The following is a 20,127-nucleotide window of genomic DNA, read 5'->3' as shown; positions in this document are numbered from 1 at the left end:
AGTAGGTTGTCAGGAAAATTTGTTTCTCTGGTGTAAAGTATGCCATCTGGGATGCTGTGTCCAGACTTGCTCCCAGGAAGATTATCCTTTGGGTAAGCACCTGCTTGGATTTCTTTTCATTGACTGTGTACCCTAGAGAGGTTAGGAGGGTTTTTACAAAGGCCAGGTGCTTGAACACCTTTTCCTGGCTGTCTGCCTGAATAAGGCAGTCATCTAAGTATGGGTAAATCTGAATATTTCTTTGTCTGCAAAAGGCAATGGCCGAAGCCAGACATTTTGTGAAAACTCTGGAAGCAGTCGATAAGCCAAAGAGAAGTGCAGACAACTGAAAGTGTTGATATCCTGCCCTGAAGCGGACATATTTCCTGCATGATTCCCTGATAGGAATGTGGAGATAGTCCTCTTTTAGGGTGGCTAGCCAAACTTCCTTGGACAGCATGGGTAGCAGCTGCAGGAGGGTGAGCATTTTGAATTTTGGGATCACTAGGAAGGTGTTTAGAATGGATAGATGGAGGATGGGGTGCCAGGTGCCCTCTTTTCTGGGTACCAGAAATAGTCTGGAGTAGAAACCTTGGCCTAGCTGTTCTGCAGGAACGTGCTCTCCTGCCATCATAGAGAGCAGGGAAAGGATTTACTTTTGAGCTTCTGCCTACTGATTTGGTGGAAGATCTGGGAACCCTTTTGGGGATGAAAGGGTGTGGAAGGAAAATTTGTATCCCTGAAACACAATGTTCAGAACCCAGTGGCCCTTGGTAATGGTGGCCAAGGTGCTTGAGTGAAAGGAGAGTTTTCCTCCTAGGGATAAGTGAAAGTGGGCAGAGGGAGGGGGTGGAGGAGGTGGAACCATTGTGAGTTCTTACCATAAGGGGGTGGCTTAGAACTCCCTGGTTTTGAAGTGGAGGTAGTCCACTGCTTAGATCTCTGCATTCCCTGTGGCTGCTGTCTGGGGGTCTGTTTCCACAGGGTCTAGGCTGGGCCGGTTTACTAGGAGCAGGAAAGGACCAGTGTTTGGAGGGACAATGCCTGCTGAACCTAGGGGGCTGGACCTGCAAGAAATCCTTAACTGTTTGCATAGATTTTGCTTTTTCTTCCATCTTTTTTAAGACCTCTTCTGCCTTAGTGCCAAATAAATTATCTTTGTGCAAGGAGGCATCCAACAATTGTAGATTTGACATGGTCTGGCAGGGGCTCCCCTTTTAACCCTTGAGAAATGACCTCAGGGTCAGCTGTAGGGGTTTTAAAAAAAATATTTGTGTGGGTCAGGGACTCTGTAGTATCTGTCTGGCTTTCTGGGAGCTGGAGGAAGGGTGTCAGAAGTCAAGCTGGATTCGAGGAAAACATCCTCCACAACACCCAGGACTGGGGGATGGCCAAGGGTCTGTGTTGTGAAAGATCTAGGAATTCCCTGAGTCTCTTTTTAGACTGAGGGTAGTCCTGACTCTCCCATTGGAAATGCTCCCTTAAAGTATGTAGGGTTTCCCCAAAGGAAAAATTCCTCTGAGGAAGAGGCTGAAGGAATGGAATACTCTGCATCAGAATCCTCATAAGTGGAGAGGGGTTGTATGGTCTTCATATTCAGATGCATCAGTTTCATCTGACTCTTGTTCAGACAAAACTACAAGGGACAGATCTCTTTTCCTTTTGGAGGGGATAGCTTGGCTTCCCCTTCTCAGCACGATAAGGACTTCCATCATTTTAAGCATTTGAGACTGAGGCAAGGTAGCAGGCACCTGAGAGTGGGTCATCTGTTTTGTGGGTGTGGTTCGTACCCTGGGCCTAAGAAACTCTGTCGTTTTTGAAAGAACAGTAGTCGCGAAAGAAGATGTTGGTTTGTGTCGAGATTCGGTAGTGAGAAGTACTTTCTTGGACGCTGGTGCCTGCTCAGCGGCTCCGGACCCATCCATGGTAGAGACGACCACATGAACCTTAGTCAAAGAGGAGTTTTGCTGCATACCAGACTCCGAAAGGGTATTGGTAGCGGTCTGTGAATCAACAGAAGCAGGCATCAGGGGCTGCAAAAGCACCACACTGAGTACCGGAGGACTGATAATTAGCTTAACAGAAGCATTGTTGGTAGGTTTAGATCTGTACGGTCTTGTCTTGGTCTATCTTTACGTTTTTTCAGAAGATCTGCTGTTGGATGGCTTACTGAAGCCATGTCGGAATTCAAGGACTGTAAGCAAAAATATCTGGCTACAATAAGGGCCCGACGACGGACAGTTCTGGCATAGAACAAAGCACAGAAGCGGCAACGGGGGACACCATGGTCTGAGCCTAAACAAGTGATGCAGTAAGAGTGGAAGTCTTGGTGTGGTATTTGCTTTCCACAGGCGAGACAATTATAGACAAGAGACAAGTCTATTGTTATCTCTGGCCAGAGAAATAGTGTTAAGGAAGGATATAAGGGCAGTAGGAGTACTGTGTTTAAGGTGAAAGCCATGTTGTGTGGGTGTGAGCAGGTCTTCCTGGTCTAGGTATTGCATGACTTGTGTATGTATGCACTGTTCCAATACTTTTGAGAGGGGGGGACACAGGATGGCGACAGATCTGAAGTTAGTGATTTCAGTGGCGTTACCTCCTTTATGTATAGGCAGAGAGTAAAATTCTTTCCAGATGGAAGAGACCTTTGACTCAGTGATAAGAGTGATTTATCAGGATAGACACAGGGGAAAGCAGGTGAGTCAACTGCTAACTGCAAGAAATAGGAGGAAATATTGTCAGCGGATGTAGAGCAGGCTTTTAGTTTGGAGAGTAGAGATTTTATGTAGCTAGTAGGAACAGATTTGAGAGGGAAAGTATTAGAAGAGTCTGAGGTTGTAAAGGGTTCAGAGGAGTTTGTAGCTCCGATTATTGTAGAGTTTGTGGTGTTAGTGAAAGAGGGTCAGAGGGAAACATTTTACATATGGATTCTATGAAGTGGTCATTAAAGATGACAGCAGTATCCTCTGGTGTTTTGTTGAGGCAGGGGTTAGGAGAAGAAGGGTTCCTGGGATGCAATATTTGTTTAACAGATTTCCAGAATTTTTTGGGATTGGATCTCTGAGCTGTGGTAGGGTTAAAGTAGAATTCTTTTTTATCGTAAATGATGTGTTTTTTGTCATATTTCTAAGTTCTTTGTACTTTTGTAAATCTGTGGGGAGCTTAGATTTCACCCACGTTTTTCACATCCTACCCCTTGATTTCATTAGGATGCGAGTAGCATTCGTCAGCCAGGGAGATGTGTCTGATTTTATATGAACTGAGCAGAGAGCTGCAAGGCCGTTGAGAATATTGAGAAAGGTAGAGCTGAAGGAGTGGACTGCTTCATCAAAGGGGAGTTGAGTTAGATAAGTCCAATTAATTCTAGAGAGGAGGGCTTTAAAAGTCTCTGGACAGAAGTTAGTTTGCGACGGGTAATATATCTGTGTGGACTTGTAAAGTGAGGGGTGAATCGCAAAGCTTTTACAGGACGGTGATCACTGAGGGAGTTTGGGAGGGTTTCAGAGTTATGATATTTGTGGGGGTCGGAGACAAGTATCCAGTCTATAAGAGTGCTTGGGATATTTGGATTGTTGATATGGGTTGGTTCTTTTATGAGCTGAGTAAATCCATGCAAGTTAATCTATGTGGTAGAGTTTGGAGAGCATAGGGTAAGCCAGTTAATATGTACATCCCCAAGGAGCATGGTTGCATTAGGGATATGTTGCAAGAGGTATGAGAGAATATTTTCTAGAAGGGGAATGTTATCCCCAGGAGGGATGTAGATGGCTGCTATTGTGATAGTTATAAAATTATTAAGTTTGAAGTTGGCTGTTAGAATTTCAGCAGGAGGAAAGGATGGGCTAAGGTTTGCTAGAAAGTACAGTTGTGTACCTACCATAAATGTAGATGTTTGAGTGTATTCACTGTTGCAGTCATTACACTTGGGTTATCCTGCTGGCAGGCTACCCACAGTCGGCCTGAATTCCAAAGTCCTGGTCCGACGTCGGTTGCTGTCGCCTCTTCCCTGACGTCAGTGCGCTAGGGGTATAAAAGATGCAGCTGACGCCATTTTCTTCAGTTTTTCTTGCCCCAGATGTCAGGTGCCCCCAAAAGGGTAGGCTAAAAAATTCTGATCATAAAAAAGCATGCACATAACCTTCATCTACAAGCAAATACACCACACAGGTTGTATAGAATAGAGAAGTACAGATAAGTCCCAGCAATGAAAGGGGGATGGTCAGAGGGTAACCTGGACTGCAACAGTGAATACACTCAAACATCTACATTTATGATAGGTACACAACTGTACTATGTTCATCGTGTTTCATTGTTGCAGTCATTACACTTGGGTTGAATCCCAAAGCTGAGGTTGGGTGGCTGGGCCTAAACAGAATTAGGAGTGGCTATGAGGCCCTGCAGAACAGCAGTGGCAAAGCCTGCTCTGGATTTAGAGTAAAGAGGTAAGTGATAGTGCTTTGTAAAAGTGTGCACTGAAGTCCAGGTTGCAGCCTCCAAAATGTCCTTGGTTGGTACTCCTCTGAGGAAGGCTGCTGAAGTGGCTGCTGCGCTGGTAGAATGTGGCCTAATGCCCTTAGGCAATGATTTGCCATGTTGTGAATAGCAGAAACGAATGCAGTGGCCTATCCATTTTTAAATAGTCTGCTTTGAAATAGCTTTTCCTTGCGATCCTGCAGCATATGCCACTAAGAGTTGCTCAGTCTTTCTGAAAGCTTTAGTTTTTTCCAAGTAAAAGTGTAGCTGTCTGTGTATGTCCAAAGAATGCAGAAGTCTCTCCTCCTTATTCTGCGGGTTTGGATAAAAGGTAGACAAATGTATGGTTTGGTTAAGAGCCACACTGGACACTACCTTAGGCATAAATGTTGGGTTTGTCCTTAGAGAAACCCTGTCCGGATAGAAAATAATAAAAAGGTTCCACAACCATTAGTGCCTGTAACTCAGACTCTTCTTGCTGAAGTTATTGCTAGGAGAAGAGCTGTTTTCCATAATAAGTATTTTATCTCAGCTGCACTGGCTGGCTCAAAAGGAGGCAGTGAGAGTTTTTCCAAGACAAAATTGAGGCCCCATGCAGGTATTGGAGCTCTCCTTGGAGGTCTTATGTTTTTGGCCCCTCTGAGGTACTGCCTTAGCAGTGGATGAGAAAAAAATAGGTGGGCCCATATTGTAATGAGCTGAAATGGCAGAGGCATGGATCTTAATTGATGAGAAGGATAGGCCTTTGTCCAGCATCTCAGTTAGGTATTGTAAAAATCTGAGGAATATTTGGAACAAGCGTGTCAATTCCTTGTGCCTGGTTCCAAGCACTGAATCTCTTCCATTTTTCTCCATAAGACTTTCTGGTGCTGGGCATCTTGGCCTCCAAAATAACATCCATAACTGCTTTAGAGAGAGGTGTGTTCTGAATGGTTACATTATCCGCCATGCGGTCAGATTTAGGGTTCTGAGTTGGCTGTGTAGGATCTGATTGTTTTGTTGGGTCAGCAAATGAGGAATTTGAGGTAATGTCCAGGCTGGGCCTTGAGACAAGCTCTTTAGGATTGGGTACCAGTGCTGGCGTGGCCAGTCTGGGGCAATCAGGATCATTTTTGGCTTCTCTTGTCTGACCTTTAGGAGTTCCTTGGGGAGGAGAGGCAGAGGAGGGAAGGCATATACTGTAAGTGCTTTCCAGCTAAATGAAAGGGTGTCCACTTTCCATGCTTGTTTGTGATATGTCCGAGTGCAGAATCTCTGTAGCTGGTAGTTGTGAGGGGAGGCAAATAGATCTATGTCTAAGCATCCCCATTTCCCTGTTATCATGCTGAAGATTTGTGGATTTAGTTTCCACTCGTGAGGATCCATGAGGTTTCTGCTTAGTTCGTCTGCCAAAGTATTTGTTTTTCCTGGCAGGGATTGTGCTTGCAGGTGTACTTGATAAGTCAATGCTGCATTCCACAAAATCATGGCTTGTCTGCAGAGGGGGTAGGAATGTGTGCCTCCTTGCTTATTGATGTACCACATGACTGTAGTATTGTCCGTCTTTATTAGCAGTTGTCCTGGATGAAGTAGGTCCTTGAAGGCTGTCAGGGCATTCTGTACAACTAGCATCTCTTTTTGATTGATATGAAGATGCATTTGGCTTGTGGGCCATGTGCCCTGAATACATTTTCCTGCCATGTGTGCTCCCAAGCATAATCTGATGCATCCGTTGTTAGTGTCTGCCTGGCTGTGGGTAAAGATAATGGCTGTCCCTTGTTGTGGTGACAGGCCTGTGCCCACCATCAAAACTCCTGTTGCAGGCAGGGAATGAGAGTAATTAATGTTTCCAGGCTGTGGCAATGTTGAGTCCAAACACTTTTTAGATACCATTGTAGTTTCCTCATATGTAGTCTTGCATATGGAATTAGTAGAATGCAGGATGCCATGTAGCCCAGAGCCTGCAGAATTTTTCTTGCAGATAACTGGGTCTTTGTTGCCATGCTTTCGAAGTAAAAAGTCAGTTGCCGTTGTTTGTCTGGTGTGAGATATGCCATCTGGGCAGTTGTATTTAAGCTTGCACCCAGGAATATTATCTCTTGAGAGGGTACTAGTTTTGATTTCTTTTCATTTACTGTGTACCCTAGGCAAATTAGTAATATTCTTACACACGCCAGATGCTTTAGTAGAATGTCTTTGGTCTCTGCCTGAATAAGGCAGTCATCCAAGTAGGGATATATTTGAATTCCTCTTTGTCTGCAAAATGCAATTACTGGTGCCAGGCATTTTGTGAAGACTCTGGGTGCAGTAGATAAGCCAAAGGGCAGTGCAGAGAACTGGTAGTGCATTGAGCCAGCTATGAATCTGAGGTATCTTCTGCAAGATTGTCTGATTGGGACATGCAGGTATGCCTCTCTGAGGTCCAAAGTTACTAGCCAAGCCTTCTTGCCCAGCATGGGCAGAAGCTGCTGCAGAGTCAACATTTTGAAACGTCCAGAAAAGTATTTAGAATAGACAGGTCCAGAATTGGTCTCCAGGCTTTGCCCTTTCTTGGTACTAAGAAAAGGCTCGAGTAAAATCCTTGTCCCTGCTCTTGTTTTGGCACTGGCTGAATAGCCCTCATGTCCATGAGAGATGAAACTTGTTTTTGTGCCTCTGCCCATTGATTGTGTGGCAGGTCTGGCATACCTTTTGCCTTTGGAAGGGTGTGAAAGTGGAACCTGTAGCCCTGAGAGACTATATTTAAGACCCATTTGTCCTGAGTGATCATGTGCCAATTTTGTAAAAAAAAAGCACTAGCTTTTCCCCCTAAAGGTGCTGCCAAAAGATAAGTGCTTGGCATTAGCAGAGGGAAGTCATTGGGACTGTTTCCTATAAGGCTGTGATTTGTCTTCTCCACTTTTGGAGGTAGAAGCACTCCATTGTTTGGGCCTGTATGAGCCCTGGGGCTGTTGTCTGCCTCTAGGGCGTCTGTATCTGCTTCTTTGTGGCCTGTCTGACACTGGAAAGGACCAATTCTTAGAAGGCCAGTTCCTGCTAAATCTGGGTGGCTGTACCTGTAAGAAATCCTTTACTGTCTGCATATATTTAGCTTTATCCTCCATTTTCTTCAACACCTCTTCTGCCATAACACTAAAAGTATCATGCTGTAATGGAGCATACAATAATTTTGCTTTAACATGATCAGGCAGATTCTGTTCCTTTAACCAAGCATGCCTTCTAATGACAGAACCGGTAACTGCAGCCCTGCAAGAGGCCTCCAGTGAATCAAAGCCACATTGCAAAGTATGCTTTCCCACTTGTTCAGCTGCATGCAATAAATCCTGCATTTCCTTGCTCTCAGAACATTCAGAATTTGTCAACATTTTGAGACATTAAGTAGTGCACATATTTAAGCATATGAAACTGACAATTTAAAGCCCTTACAGCCAAGGTAGCAGAAGTGTAAACTTTTTTCCCCCATCTGTCTAGTGCCCTGGAATCCCTATCTGAGGGGACAGGGCTTTTTGCAGTGGAGGCCTTGACCCCTTTGGGACCCTGAGATATAGTTTCTGGGTCGGCAGCAGGGTTTTTATAGAGAAATGTATGAGAATCTGGAACCCTGTAGTATCTGTCTGGCTTAACAGGAGCAGGAGGTAAAGAGTCGGGAGACAGTCCGGACTCTGAAAATACATCATCTACAATGTCTAGAACAGGTGGAATAGCAAGAGGCCTGTGCTGAGGTAGTAGAAGAAAGTCCCTGAGCCTTTTCTTAGATTCTGAATAATCTTGGCTCTCCCAGTGGAAATGCTCCCTCATGGTATGCAGGGTTTCCCCAAAGGAATAATCCTCAGGAGGAGAAGCTGAAGGAATAGATTCTTCAGCATCAGAATCCTCCTAGGGAGGAATGGAATATCCCTGTTCTGAAGAGGAGTCAGAGGAAATGGAAACCTGATCAGAGGAATCATATTCAGTGTCTTGCCTAGGCCTCTTATCAGGAGGGGGATGGGAACCCCTGATCAAAGTAATTAGGCCTTCGGCCATTTTTAGCATCTGTTTCTTAGGCATGGAAGTCTGTCCTGGAGAATGCTGTACATGTTTCCTTGTCTTTAAAGCTGTTTTAGTCTTTGTCTTGGATGCTGAAGTTAGGTTGAAATAAAGCTGTGTAGGTCTGAAAACACCCTCAGAAGCTGATGCCTGCTCAGCGGCTCCGGACCCATCTGAGGGATTAGTTTCCGAAGGCCCAATAACTTGAGTATCCAGAGGCCTAGTTGTCTCCATGTGGGAGTCGGAGGCAGCCTGTGGCTCTGAGGTAGCGGGTGTCAGGGGCTGCGAAAGCGCCTCACTGAGAACTGACGAACCGGCGACTGGCCAAGAAGAGGCTTCGTCATCAGTTTTGGACCTCGGATGCTTGTCCTTTTCTTTTTCCTTGCGCTTTTTATGAACTCCAGTCATCAGCTGTTCCGACGGCATTATATAGTTAAACCTATGGCCAAAGTAATGCAAAATTGTACCGATGCTTAATAGTGCGTTGGTTAAATCTAGCACAAAACTGACAACTAGCAACGTCGTGGTAAGGGCCTAGGCAAGGAATACAGTAAGAATGAAAATCCTTATGAGGTATTTGCTTCCCACAAGAAATGCAATTGTTAACTTTTTCTGACATCGGTCTGGAGCAAGAAAAAAGTTTCTAACGGGTACTTAGCTTTATTGAAGACTTCGGATCTGAAATTCAATTTCGAAAATCTCAGGAGTCGGCCGACCAGCACTTGCAAATTGCTTTTGCTTCGGGCACCGTGCGGCAAGAAAGACTGAAGAAAATGGCGTCAGCTGTATCTTTTATACCCCTGGTGCACTGACGGCAGGGAAGAGGTGACAGCAACTGAAGCCGGACCAGGACTTTGGAATTCAGGCCGACTGCGGGTAGCCTGCCAGCAGGATAACCCAAGTGTAATGACTGCAACAGTGAAACACGATGAACATCATGAGTGAGTTGGTTGGAGTAGATTATAGCAACACCACCCCCTTTTTTATTTTGGTGAGCTAGGCAAAGGATATTATAATCAGGAGGGAATATTTCTTTATCTGGGTTTCCAGGTTTCAGTTAGGGAGATTACATTGGGATTGTAGTTTGCAATCCAGGCAGGGAATTCACTGACTTTGTTAAGTACACTTCGAATATTCATAGAACAGAATGATATACGTTTATTGGGCCATATGGGCTGTGCTATATTAGGGGTAGTAGTGTTTTTGGTGGGAGAGTGGAGGGTAGGACCTGGATTGGGATGGATGTCACCTGACAAGAATAGGGCAAGTGGCTGGAGATGGAGACTCTATTTGTGTGGGTGACAGTAGAAGAGTTTAGCTTTGCCTTTAGAGTAGCCAGTATAGGAAGGCGGGATTTTTATCTTAGGAAGAGTAGTATGCAGGGGGAGGATGGATGAGCAAATTATGAAAGACTGTAGTGGTGGAGAGAAATTATTTGCTTGAGTGTTTGTGGGATCACTGGATACTGGAGTTAAGTGGTAGTTATAGGAGGTAAGACTACACAGAAGAAGTAGGGGAGGCAGGTACAGAACAGTTTACATTGAAAAAGTCATAGTTAAGCAGCCAGTAGGAGTCTTACAAATATTTAAAACAACATTGCAAGACAGTCTCAAATACATAAAGAAAAACATCTAAACTATGCTTCACTATATTCCTGACTGAATCTAAGAGAATTACTATACCCTAGTCAAGTTACATAAAAGCAAGGCAGAGGTGGTGAATGGATCTTTAGTTGTCATCAGGTCCAAGACAGAATACAGATTGTTGTCTCTCTCTCTAAGAGACTTCTTAAATTAATATCTTAAATATTACTACTGGGATAGCTTGTCATCTGACTCTACATCCCAGGTGAAACACCTACTGCTGGAAGCTAGCAGTATTTAGCATCTACCTGTGAAAATACATAGACCTCGGATCTTTGGCAGGTGCTGGAAGTCATAAAACAATTACTTCACATTTCAAGACTAGTAATTATTTAATTCTGAAGACAATGCATAAAGCTTCTCTGCACAGACCTGTGTCTATTGCTGCCATAAATTAATTTCATTTCACCTATTTTTTCTGAAGTTAACCTCTTTTATTCCAGTTTCCACTGTTAAAATATATACATTTAAACAGTTACAATTGTGTAGGTACATTTTTGTTCTCTTCCAGCATGGCACACTGTGGATGCATCTTTAAGCTCAGTACTTTACAAAATACCTTTTCAACACACACTTCTGTACCAGCAGTTTGATATACGCATGACATACAGTTCTAATACATTTGTAACACAAGCATCTTATATAGATCATGTTGAAATTCACAAATGACATATTATTTACAAAATTCCAGATAGCTGTGCTGGCAGCATATCCCTTTGTCACAGCTATATTTGGCCAAGTATACTTCAAGGAGTACTGTTCTGTACCTACAACCAATGTCACCTCTGGCCAGGTATACTTCTGGAAGTACTGTTCTGTACCTACAATTGCCATCTCCAGCCAGGTATACTTCTAGAAGTACTCTTCTGGACCTACAATGAAAGCCACATCTAGACAGGTAAACTTCTGGGAGTAGTGTTCTGTTCCTAGAACCTATGCAATCTCCAGCCAAGGTACACTTCTAGGAGCACTCTTCTGTACTTAGAACCAATGCCACCTCTGACCAGATATGCTTTTGGGAGTCCTGTTCTGTACGTACAACCAATGCTATTTCTGGCTAGGCATATGTCTGGGAGTAGTGTTCTGCCCCTACAACCAAATGCAGTCTCCTACCAGGTATAGTTCCGGGAGTACTGTTCTGTACCTACAACCAATGCCATCTCTGTCCAGGTATTCTTCTGGGAGTACTGTTCTGCACCTACAGACACTGCCACCTCCAGCCAGGTATACTTGTGGGAGTACTGTTCTGTGTCTACAACCAATGCAGACTTCAGGCAGGCATTCTGCACCTACAACCAATGCCATCTCTGGCCAGGTATACTTCTGGAAGTACTGTTCTGTACCTACAACTAATGCCATCTCTGGACAGGTATACTTCTGGGTATACTGTTCTATACCTGCAACCAATGTCACATCCGGCCAGGTATACTTCTGGGACTACAGTTCTGTACCTACAACTACTGCCATCTCCAGCCAGGTATACTTCTGGGAGTACTGTTCTGTACCTACAACCAATATCATCTCCATCCAAGTAATCTGCACCTACAACCCATGCAATCTCCAACCAGGTATACTTCCGTAAGTACTGTTCTGTACCTACAACCAATGCCATCTCTGGCCAGGTATACCTCTGGTAGTACTGTTCTGCACTTACAATAAATAGCATTTCTGGACAGGTACAGTTCTGAGAGTACTGTTCTGTACCTAGAACCAATGCCATCTTCGCTCAGGTACAGTTCTGAGAGTGCTGTTCTGTACCTAGAACCAATGCCATCTTTGCTCAGGTATTGTTCTGGGAGTACTGTACTTAGAACCAATGCCATCTCCAGTCACAGAATCATAGGAGATTACTAGGCTATTGGCCCTGTGGTCCTTGTAAGCCTAGCCAAGAGTTTAGCAAATGTTTAGACAAATCAGCACCTGATGCCCTTGTCAAGCAGGGACATGGGTGGAATCCCAGTGGTATATTTTCTGTTTCCCATCCAGTTTGCACTTAAAAAGGGGTAAAGAGGTACTCTGCTTGATGCGGAGAGCAAGTCTATTCCATAGATGGGAGAGTTTCTGGGACACAAATCTATCCTGCTAACAAGTCTTGTTGATGCCACAGACCAGGTTGAGGTTGTGCATGCAGGTTACTCAAGTGGAGCTTGACTTGCGGATATGCAGCAATCCTATCAAGGTGGGGTCCATGAATGCCTTGTATGCCAGACAAAGGTCACTTCTGTGGAGTCTGTATGAAACTGAGTAGAGGGATAGGGCTTTTAGCCTATTTGTGTATGGTAGATGTTTGAGGCCCTGGATTCTCCTGGTGAGGAAAGTCTGTGGTTTCTCCAGCTGCTGCATGTGTTTTGCGAGGTCCATGCTGAAAGGGGCACTGTACTTGATAATGGGCCTTATAAGGGAAGAATACAGGGATGTTATGATCTCTTTGTCCCTGGATTAAATACCCTTACTTATGAGGTGGGCCATGTAGAAAGCTTTCCATACAATGGAAGAAACATGGTGGTCAACAGTCAGGTTGCTATCAACCTGGGTACCCAAATCTCTCATGACTGAATGCTTAGGACATTATTAATGTGATAATTTGTGCGGACGTCACTCTCCCCAAAGGGGATGATGATGCATTTTTTTTGGTATTCAGCTTGAGCACATGTTTCTGGCACCAGTTATTTGTCTTTGAGAGACCCCCTTGGAGGATGTCCACATCACTAGGGGAATTTATGACCGCATTCAGCTTACAGTCATCTGTAAACTTGGTCAGCCATAGCCCACTGGATTTGGCCTGCACCTCAGAAATGTATATCCCAAATAACAGAGGCCCCAAGACCAAATCCTGGGGTACACCGCTTGTTACAGGTCTACTGCTTGAGGTGGCTTCCCCTATTTTGACTACGTGGGTTCTATCAGTGAGCCAGTTTGCTACCCATCTGGTAACATATGGATTGATGACTAATTAAGAGCGTTTATCTATTATGCTTGAGTGGGGAATAGTGTCAAAGGCTTTGGCTAGGTTAAGGTAGGAGGTGTGCACCATCTTCCCCTCATCCGTAGCTTTGGTGACCGTCTCAAAGAAGTCGACCAAATTTAGCAAACATGACCTCCCCTTGACAAATCCAAACTGTGTTGGATCAAGTGCTTGGAGGTTATCAATGTCCTTGTTAATAAGGTCCATAATAATCTGTTCCATGGCCTTGCAGTCAGGTATAGTTCTGGGAGTACTGTTCTGTACCTACAATCAATTACTTCTGTAACTTGGCATATTCCTTGCAGTACTACACTTTATACAAAAACACCATGGATTGAAAACCCAACATATGCCTTTTTAGCCATGAAGGGTAGCATTAAAACCTACAATTTTAGGGGAGAGATACGCTTACACAGTCCTTGCAAAACAAAATTATAACCAAGCTTTTAAAGTTACTCAGGGCACTTGGGTGGGTGGTTAAGTGGGAAGAATGAGTAGTCGTAGGTCTGTCCTCTTTGTGTGAGCATAAGGAGAGGGAGAAGCTGAAGTGATGATGCCTAGCCTCTCTTTTGCAGAAGCCTGTGCTGGGCCAATGAAAAAGATGCAACAAACTTTTAAAGAATCATGGCTATAAAGCATGTACTCTCTCAATACCACTCTACAGAGAAAACACTTTAGAAGGAAAATGCTAAAGTAATTATCTTTCACCTAGGTTTAAAGAGAAAAGCTGGGTGTATTCAAGAACTGCAAACAGCATCGTGGCAAAGCTAAAACTAGATGAAGGGCAATGGAGCCTTCTGCAAAACATATTAAAAAGACAATGATTAAACACAAGAGAAGGGACAATACTTACAATGTTCGAGACTGACAGTAGGAATTTATTTACCCGGCTGTGTGCTTCATGAACTCAATGAGGAATTAAACCCACAGTTAGGACAGCTGTTTAATCTTAGCCTCACCTCAGGATACGTACCCAAGGAGTGGCGCACGGCGACTGTGGTCCCACTTCATAAGGGCGGTGCCTCCACAGACCCTGGAAATTACCGCCCCATTAGCTTGACAAGCCTTATCTGCAAAGCCATGGAGAGGATCATAATGGAACTCATAAATAAAGACATAGGGAACTTGCAGACTTTGGATCCAACTCAGTTTGGCTTTGTCAAAGGCAGATCCTGCCTCTTAAACTTGGTTGACTTTTTCGAGACAGTCACCAAGGCCATTGATGAGGGAAAGGCAGTCCATACAGCCTACCTCGACCTGGCAAAGGCCTTGACACAATACCCCACTCAGGTATCATCGAAAAACTCATCAGCTTGAATGTAAACCCATACATCACAAGATGGGTTGCAAACTGGCTAAGTGACAGAACCCACAGGGTCAGAGTTGCTGGAGCCATGTCAGACTCAAAGCCTGTCACAAGTGGTGTCCCACAGGGCTCAGTCCTGGGTCCACTCTTGTTCGGCATCTACTTTTCTGAAGTACAAGCAAACACAGGAGGGTTATGGCTGACAAAGTTTGCAGATGACTGCAAACTGGGCCATAGTCGAAAACACATCTGACACAGATATCCTCCAGAAGGGCCTCACAGAAATGGATAACTGGTGCCAGAGCCATGGCCTGAAGTTAAACGCCAAAAATGCATAGTCATACCCTTTGGGAAAAACAAGGCTACCCCTAGCTACCATATAGGTGGCAATCCACTGAGCACAGAAAAAGTCATCAGAGATCTGGGGACCCAGGTTGACAGTAGCCTTCGTTTGACACTCATGTTGCTAAAGTAGTTAGGAAAACCTTCTATATCACCCACCTGATCATGAAGGGATTCACATCTAGATCAAGGGAGGTCATCGTCCCCTGTACTCATCACTTATTAGACCTATGATTGAGTACAATGCCCGTTCGAATGTATCTGACCAGACACCTGCTGCAGCTTGAAAGGCCCCAAAAGTTCCTCACCAAAAGGATAAAGGGTCTCAAAAATATGTCTTATGCTGCCCGACTGAAAGAACTCCAGCTCTATTCAGTCTCATACCGCTTGCTCAGAGGTGACCTGTGCCTGACATATAAGGCCATGTCAAACCCAGATTTGATGAATATGCTTCACCTCAAAAATCTAGATCCCTCAGAACCACAAGGGCGGAGACTTAAACCTTGACACGGTTATAAATAGAACGTGCTGGAGGGACAGATTCATCACCCAGAGACTCCCTATGCTGTGGAACAAAATCCCGGTACATGTGAGGCAGAGCACCTCTCTGGTCTTGTTCAAGAGGAATCTTGACCAATGGATGGGAGATTGCAGATATACCCCAGGGATTACTTCAGCGTCACTGCTTGACAGAGGCACAGCAAAATGATAGGCATAGTTTTTATTCAAACTAAAGGGGTGGCGAAAGCCACATAACTATGGGCTAGGCTTATAAATGCCCTTGGGCAGATAGCCTAGTATGAACCTATGAACCTATGAACCTATGAACAAAAATTCTATTACAATACTTTAAAATTCTGCATGAAATGCTCGAAGTGAACAATACAAAAACATGATATCCATCCATCCACAACCATTTTTTTTTCCATTTTTGCACATGGAGTCGGGGTGTCACAGAAACAATGACAATCATCTAGAGCAAAAGTTTACACCACTGAGTGACTAGCCCTGCCACAGCAGTTCTTCCACATGCATTCACACCTACAGCCAATTTAGTGTGTCCACCTACTGCATATCTTTGGAATGTGGGAGAAAAGCAGAGCACCAGGAGGAAAACCACAGGAACACAGAGAGGATGTGTAGACTCTGCACAAAAGGCACCCCAACTGAGAATCAAACAAAGGGACCTCTTGGGAGGCATCAACTCTATCCACTGTGTCACTGTGCCACCAAAAAAAACAAGCTGGATGTCAAAGAAAAATTCTCAAAGCTCACCTGCAGACTGCTGAATGTTTTCTTGATTCAAAGAAGGATCTCCCTTTAGATCCAGCAGGGTAGAGGCTGCCTTCTTCAACTTGTCCACTTGAACCTGGTGTTCGGCAAGTTCTCCTTGTAGCACCTGAGAAGCAAAAATACATTAGGTACTATTAACACACTTACTGTTCTTTCAAAAGAGGTTCGCATCTTATGTAGGACAATACAATTTAGCATTCTGCTCCAAAGCTGGTAACAATCCAGTCAGTTATAAATGGCTCTTCTGTAAGTAAAGAACCCACCACTACCTTCAGGCAAATCAGGCAATGCATTAGTAACTCATGGACTGCACCTACAAAGCTTCAACTTGGAATGGAAATGTGAATATTAAGACTACATCACCAGAAAAATGCAGCAGCATGCTGTCACATTTACAGATGGGAGGGTCTCATGAAAGGAACCTTATCAATTTTATTTGACTTGATATCCATAGTGGGAAGGCAGGAATAAGCAATTTAAATTCCGTCAAGGCTTCCATAAGCCTATCAAACAAATAAGGAGAGAAGTCTAAGTACATTCCTAAGGTGATAAATTAAGTACAGGAATGGGAAATGGAAGGCAGTAATGTAATATACCAAAGACTAGTTATCCACGTTGAATGAATTTCCAGTAAATTACCGGTAAGCTTAATATCAAACCAAGTGCTGTTTAATGTCTTCAGAAGTGATGCTGCAGGTGCATGTTTAACAGAAAATGACTGAATTTGCAGTGAACTATCCTCAATAGACCGAAAAAGTAGACACACTGTTTTTTTCATGGGGGGGATAAAAACTATAGGAAACAGATTTTTCTATATAGAATTAAAAAACATTTCTGAACAAAAAAAATTCAGAGAGCGTTTACACAAATAACTTAGAATGAGATATAGTCACTTATTCCTTCTACAAGAAGAAAAAAAAACCTCAGTTTACATACTCCTCCAAGTCAATGGTTTGAGAATTTAACCGCTCATATGTGAAATGGCTACACATTTTATCTGGAGGTCACTACAGTAAATGGGTGTGTTTCATAATCATTACCACTCTCCTTTTATTGTCACTTTTTGGTAACAGAATGTGGTGGTAGCTGTTATTTCCTAATGCCATTTCTCTCCTGGTATAGTTGACATCAGGGACAAGTGAACAGTTACCTTTTAGCCAACAATCTTTTCTTAAATCCTTTTGTGATCAGCACTGCTCTTTCAGGTTCTAGATTACTAGGCCAGAAGAGACGTTATCTGATAACTATGTTATCTCCTTGGCTTCTGCCTCTCAGGATGTTATTCTGGACCTGAAGCAAAACCCGAGAGCCATATACACAGACATTCATAAAATGTGTGCACTGTAGAACCTGGTACAAAAATTACTCAATTTTTTTTAAATTCAGGGACTCCAAGCTTGCCACTATGCTTGGTGACCTATTACTTACTGTTAATTTTGTCTGCAAACCCATTTTATCCTTGCTGGAATGAAACAAGCTCAGCTAAATGGAAAAAAAAATATTTACATTTAACTTGTTTAAGATAAATTAATGGGCAAGCAAGTATATAGTTTTGCAGAGAACTTAACCATGTGCTTTCATCACACTATTTGGCCATTAATATTTGTCACTGTATTTGCAACTCTGCCTATGAAGAACTCTGTGGGATCAGTAATTTGTGTCTACTTCTATTTTATGGACTCTACACCTTTCCACTCTCCAGAACTGATAATGTACACATGTTTCAAGGACAATAAAACATTGCACCTTATAATTACTGGCTACATTTTTTTCTGACTATGAAGATGGTTAACTGGTAATCAGCTAAATAAACTTCCCAGAATGCTGTGGAACACCTGCTAAGCATGTTACACATGTGAGCTCCTTACCACATTCTCCTAGTCTGTGGTATTTAAATTATGTACTAACCACAACTAAGCATCTGTGTTGTTCATTTTTATTCTTCCTCAGCTGATGCATCTTGGATCGAGATTCAAAGATCCAACTCATAAGCTTCTCCCTTTACCCATAATGCTCTATTGTCCTAGCATACTTTGGATTGCATTTGCTCTCCCAAAAAACATATGCATGAAACCAAAATGATATAAAAAGGAGGGCAGAGGCATAGAAAGAGAGGCTGGAGCTCAAACAGGGAAAAAACAGGTTCCCAAAGGGGCATCAATTAGGTCTCACCGGAAAGAAGGGGGATGAAGGGTGGGAAGTTGAGGAAGAATGAAAATGGACAACACAAACGCATCTTTAAGGTGAGTGCATACCTTGAATATCTGACACTCTGATTTTTATTCATTCCTCAATGAATGGGGCACAGTCCCCAGATAGATAAACCATGGGTGGTCCTCAGTGGATCTAAATGCTGACATGCTGCCCTATTCCTGAATAGCAAATCTAACTTGTAATGAGCAATAAAAGTATGATCATTTGACCAAGTGGTGGCAGCATCACAACTGTCATCTATAGATGTTCTTGACCAAAAAGCATTTGAAGTGGTTACAGACCTTGTGGAATGTGCTTTTGAGGGCTTAGGCAAAGATAGCCCTCTTTCTTTGTAAACTGAAGATATACAAGTCAGTCAACCATTTAGCTAGTCACTTCAGACACTGCTTTTTCTCAATTTGTTCTTGCAAAAAGATACAAATAATTGATCAGCCTTCCTGAAATATTTGGATCTGTGAAGATAAAATCTAAGCTGTCAATGCACATCTAAAAGATGCATGTATTCACCCTTGTCGAAAATTTTGGGAAGAATACAGGTAGATTAATAACCTGATTAATGTCGGACTCAGAAGCCACTTCAGGTAAAAAAAGAAGGGTTCATGCGTAGGGAAAACCTATCCTTATGAAATATCAAATAGGGAGATCTGTAGGAAAGGGCCTGGAGTTCAGATGCTCACCTAGCGGAAGTGATAGCGACCAGAAAAATCATTTTCCAGGGCAAGAATTTAAGGCCTACCTTTGTTGATGGTTGAAAAAGAGGTTGATTCAGAGTTTGCAGCACAAAAGTAATATCCCATGGAGGAGTAGGATCCTTGACTGAAGGCCCAAGTAGAAGGGTGCCTTTAATAAGAGTTTTGCATAACTGAAGAAACCAAAGAGAAATGATTTTCTGAATTTTCACCTGAAAGAAAATTAAAAATAGCAGCCAAATGAACTTTGACTGTTGAATAATTGTTAACAATGGAGGCAATAAATTCAATAACTGCATAAACTGGAGCAGAGAAGGGACCAAGGTCTCCCTGGATTGCCCAGACTGAAAATCTCTTCCATTAACTTTTGTAAATTTTCCTAGTGGAGACCTTTTGAGAAGATAAAAGAATGCAATGGACTGGGGAGGAAAGCCTGAACTGTCTAGCCATCACTGGAAATGGAGAAACCATACGGTCAGCTAGAGGCCATTGATATCTGAATGTTTCATTCCTGTCAGGTGAGAAAGGAGGTCTGGACTTGGGTCCAGTACCCAAGGCACTGATACAGGAGATGAAGGCCCAGGAAGGGGCACCAAACTTGGTGAGGCCAAAAAGGTGCAAGGAGGATAACTGTGCTCTTCATCTGGACTGCTTTCTAAAGAAATGTTAGAATTTCAGGCAACAAGGGATAAGCATAGAGGAGAACAGAGGGCCAATCATAAACTACAGTATCTCTCGGTGATACTCCCTATGGAGGGACTAGGATGAAAAACCTGCTGCTCTTGTTGTTGAGGAGTGAAACAAAAGATCACAGCATGACTGGCCCCATCAACAGAAAATCCTCTACATCACTTAGATATTCAGAGACCCCTTGTGAAGCATTAGAATGCAGCTGGTTAGTTTGTCTACAATCATGTTGGCTTTCCCTGGTATGTGTGTTGCTATGAGAAAGCAGCTGGAAGACACTGTCCATTGCCACTCTCTCTCACTACTTCTCAACATAACAAATAAGATCTGGTTCCCCTCGGTTTGTTGATGCACCAGACTACAGATATATTGTCCGTTTGAATAATTTGCAATCATATTGGATGGGAGAGCATCTAGAAAGGCCTGCAATGCTAGGAGAACTGCTCTCATTTCCTGGACACTGATGTGTGAATTGGCCTCTTTGTGGACCATGTACCTTGGGTTGTCCTTCCAAGAAATACCCCCCACCCC

The 20,127-nt window shown here is 43.3% G+C and overlaps 1 protein-coding gene across 1 annotated transcript in view; it reads right to left on the bottom strand.

Moving 5' to 3' along the window:
- LOC122792184 (microtubule-actin cross-linking factor 1-like) overlaps window positions 1-20,127 on the bottom strand; it is a gene marked incomplete in the record, with an annotated part of 3,579,694 nt that overhangs the window by 1,856,781 nt on the left and 1,702,786 nt on the right. The window contains 1 exon segment of the mRNA XM_044059907.1: window positions 15,989-16,112. Coding sequence (XP_043915842.1) covers window positions 15,989-16,112 — 124 coding nt within the window.

Source organism: Protopterus annectens, chromosome 1.part2 (genome assembly GCF_019279795.1).
Source record: "Protopterus annectens isolate FY-2018-M chromosome 1.part2, PAN1.0, whole genome shotgun sequence".
NCBI lineage: Eukaryota > Metazoa > Chordata > Ceratodontiformes > Protopteridae > Protopterus > Protopterus annectens.
This window is presented reverse-complemented; position numbering and strand designations above follow the sequence as displayed.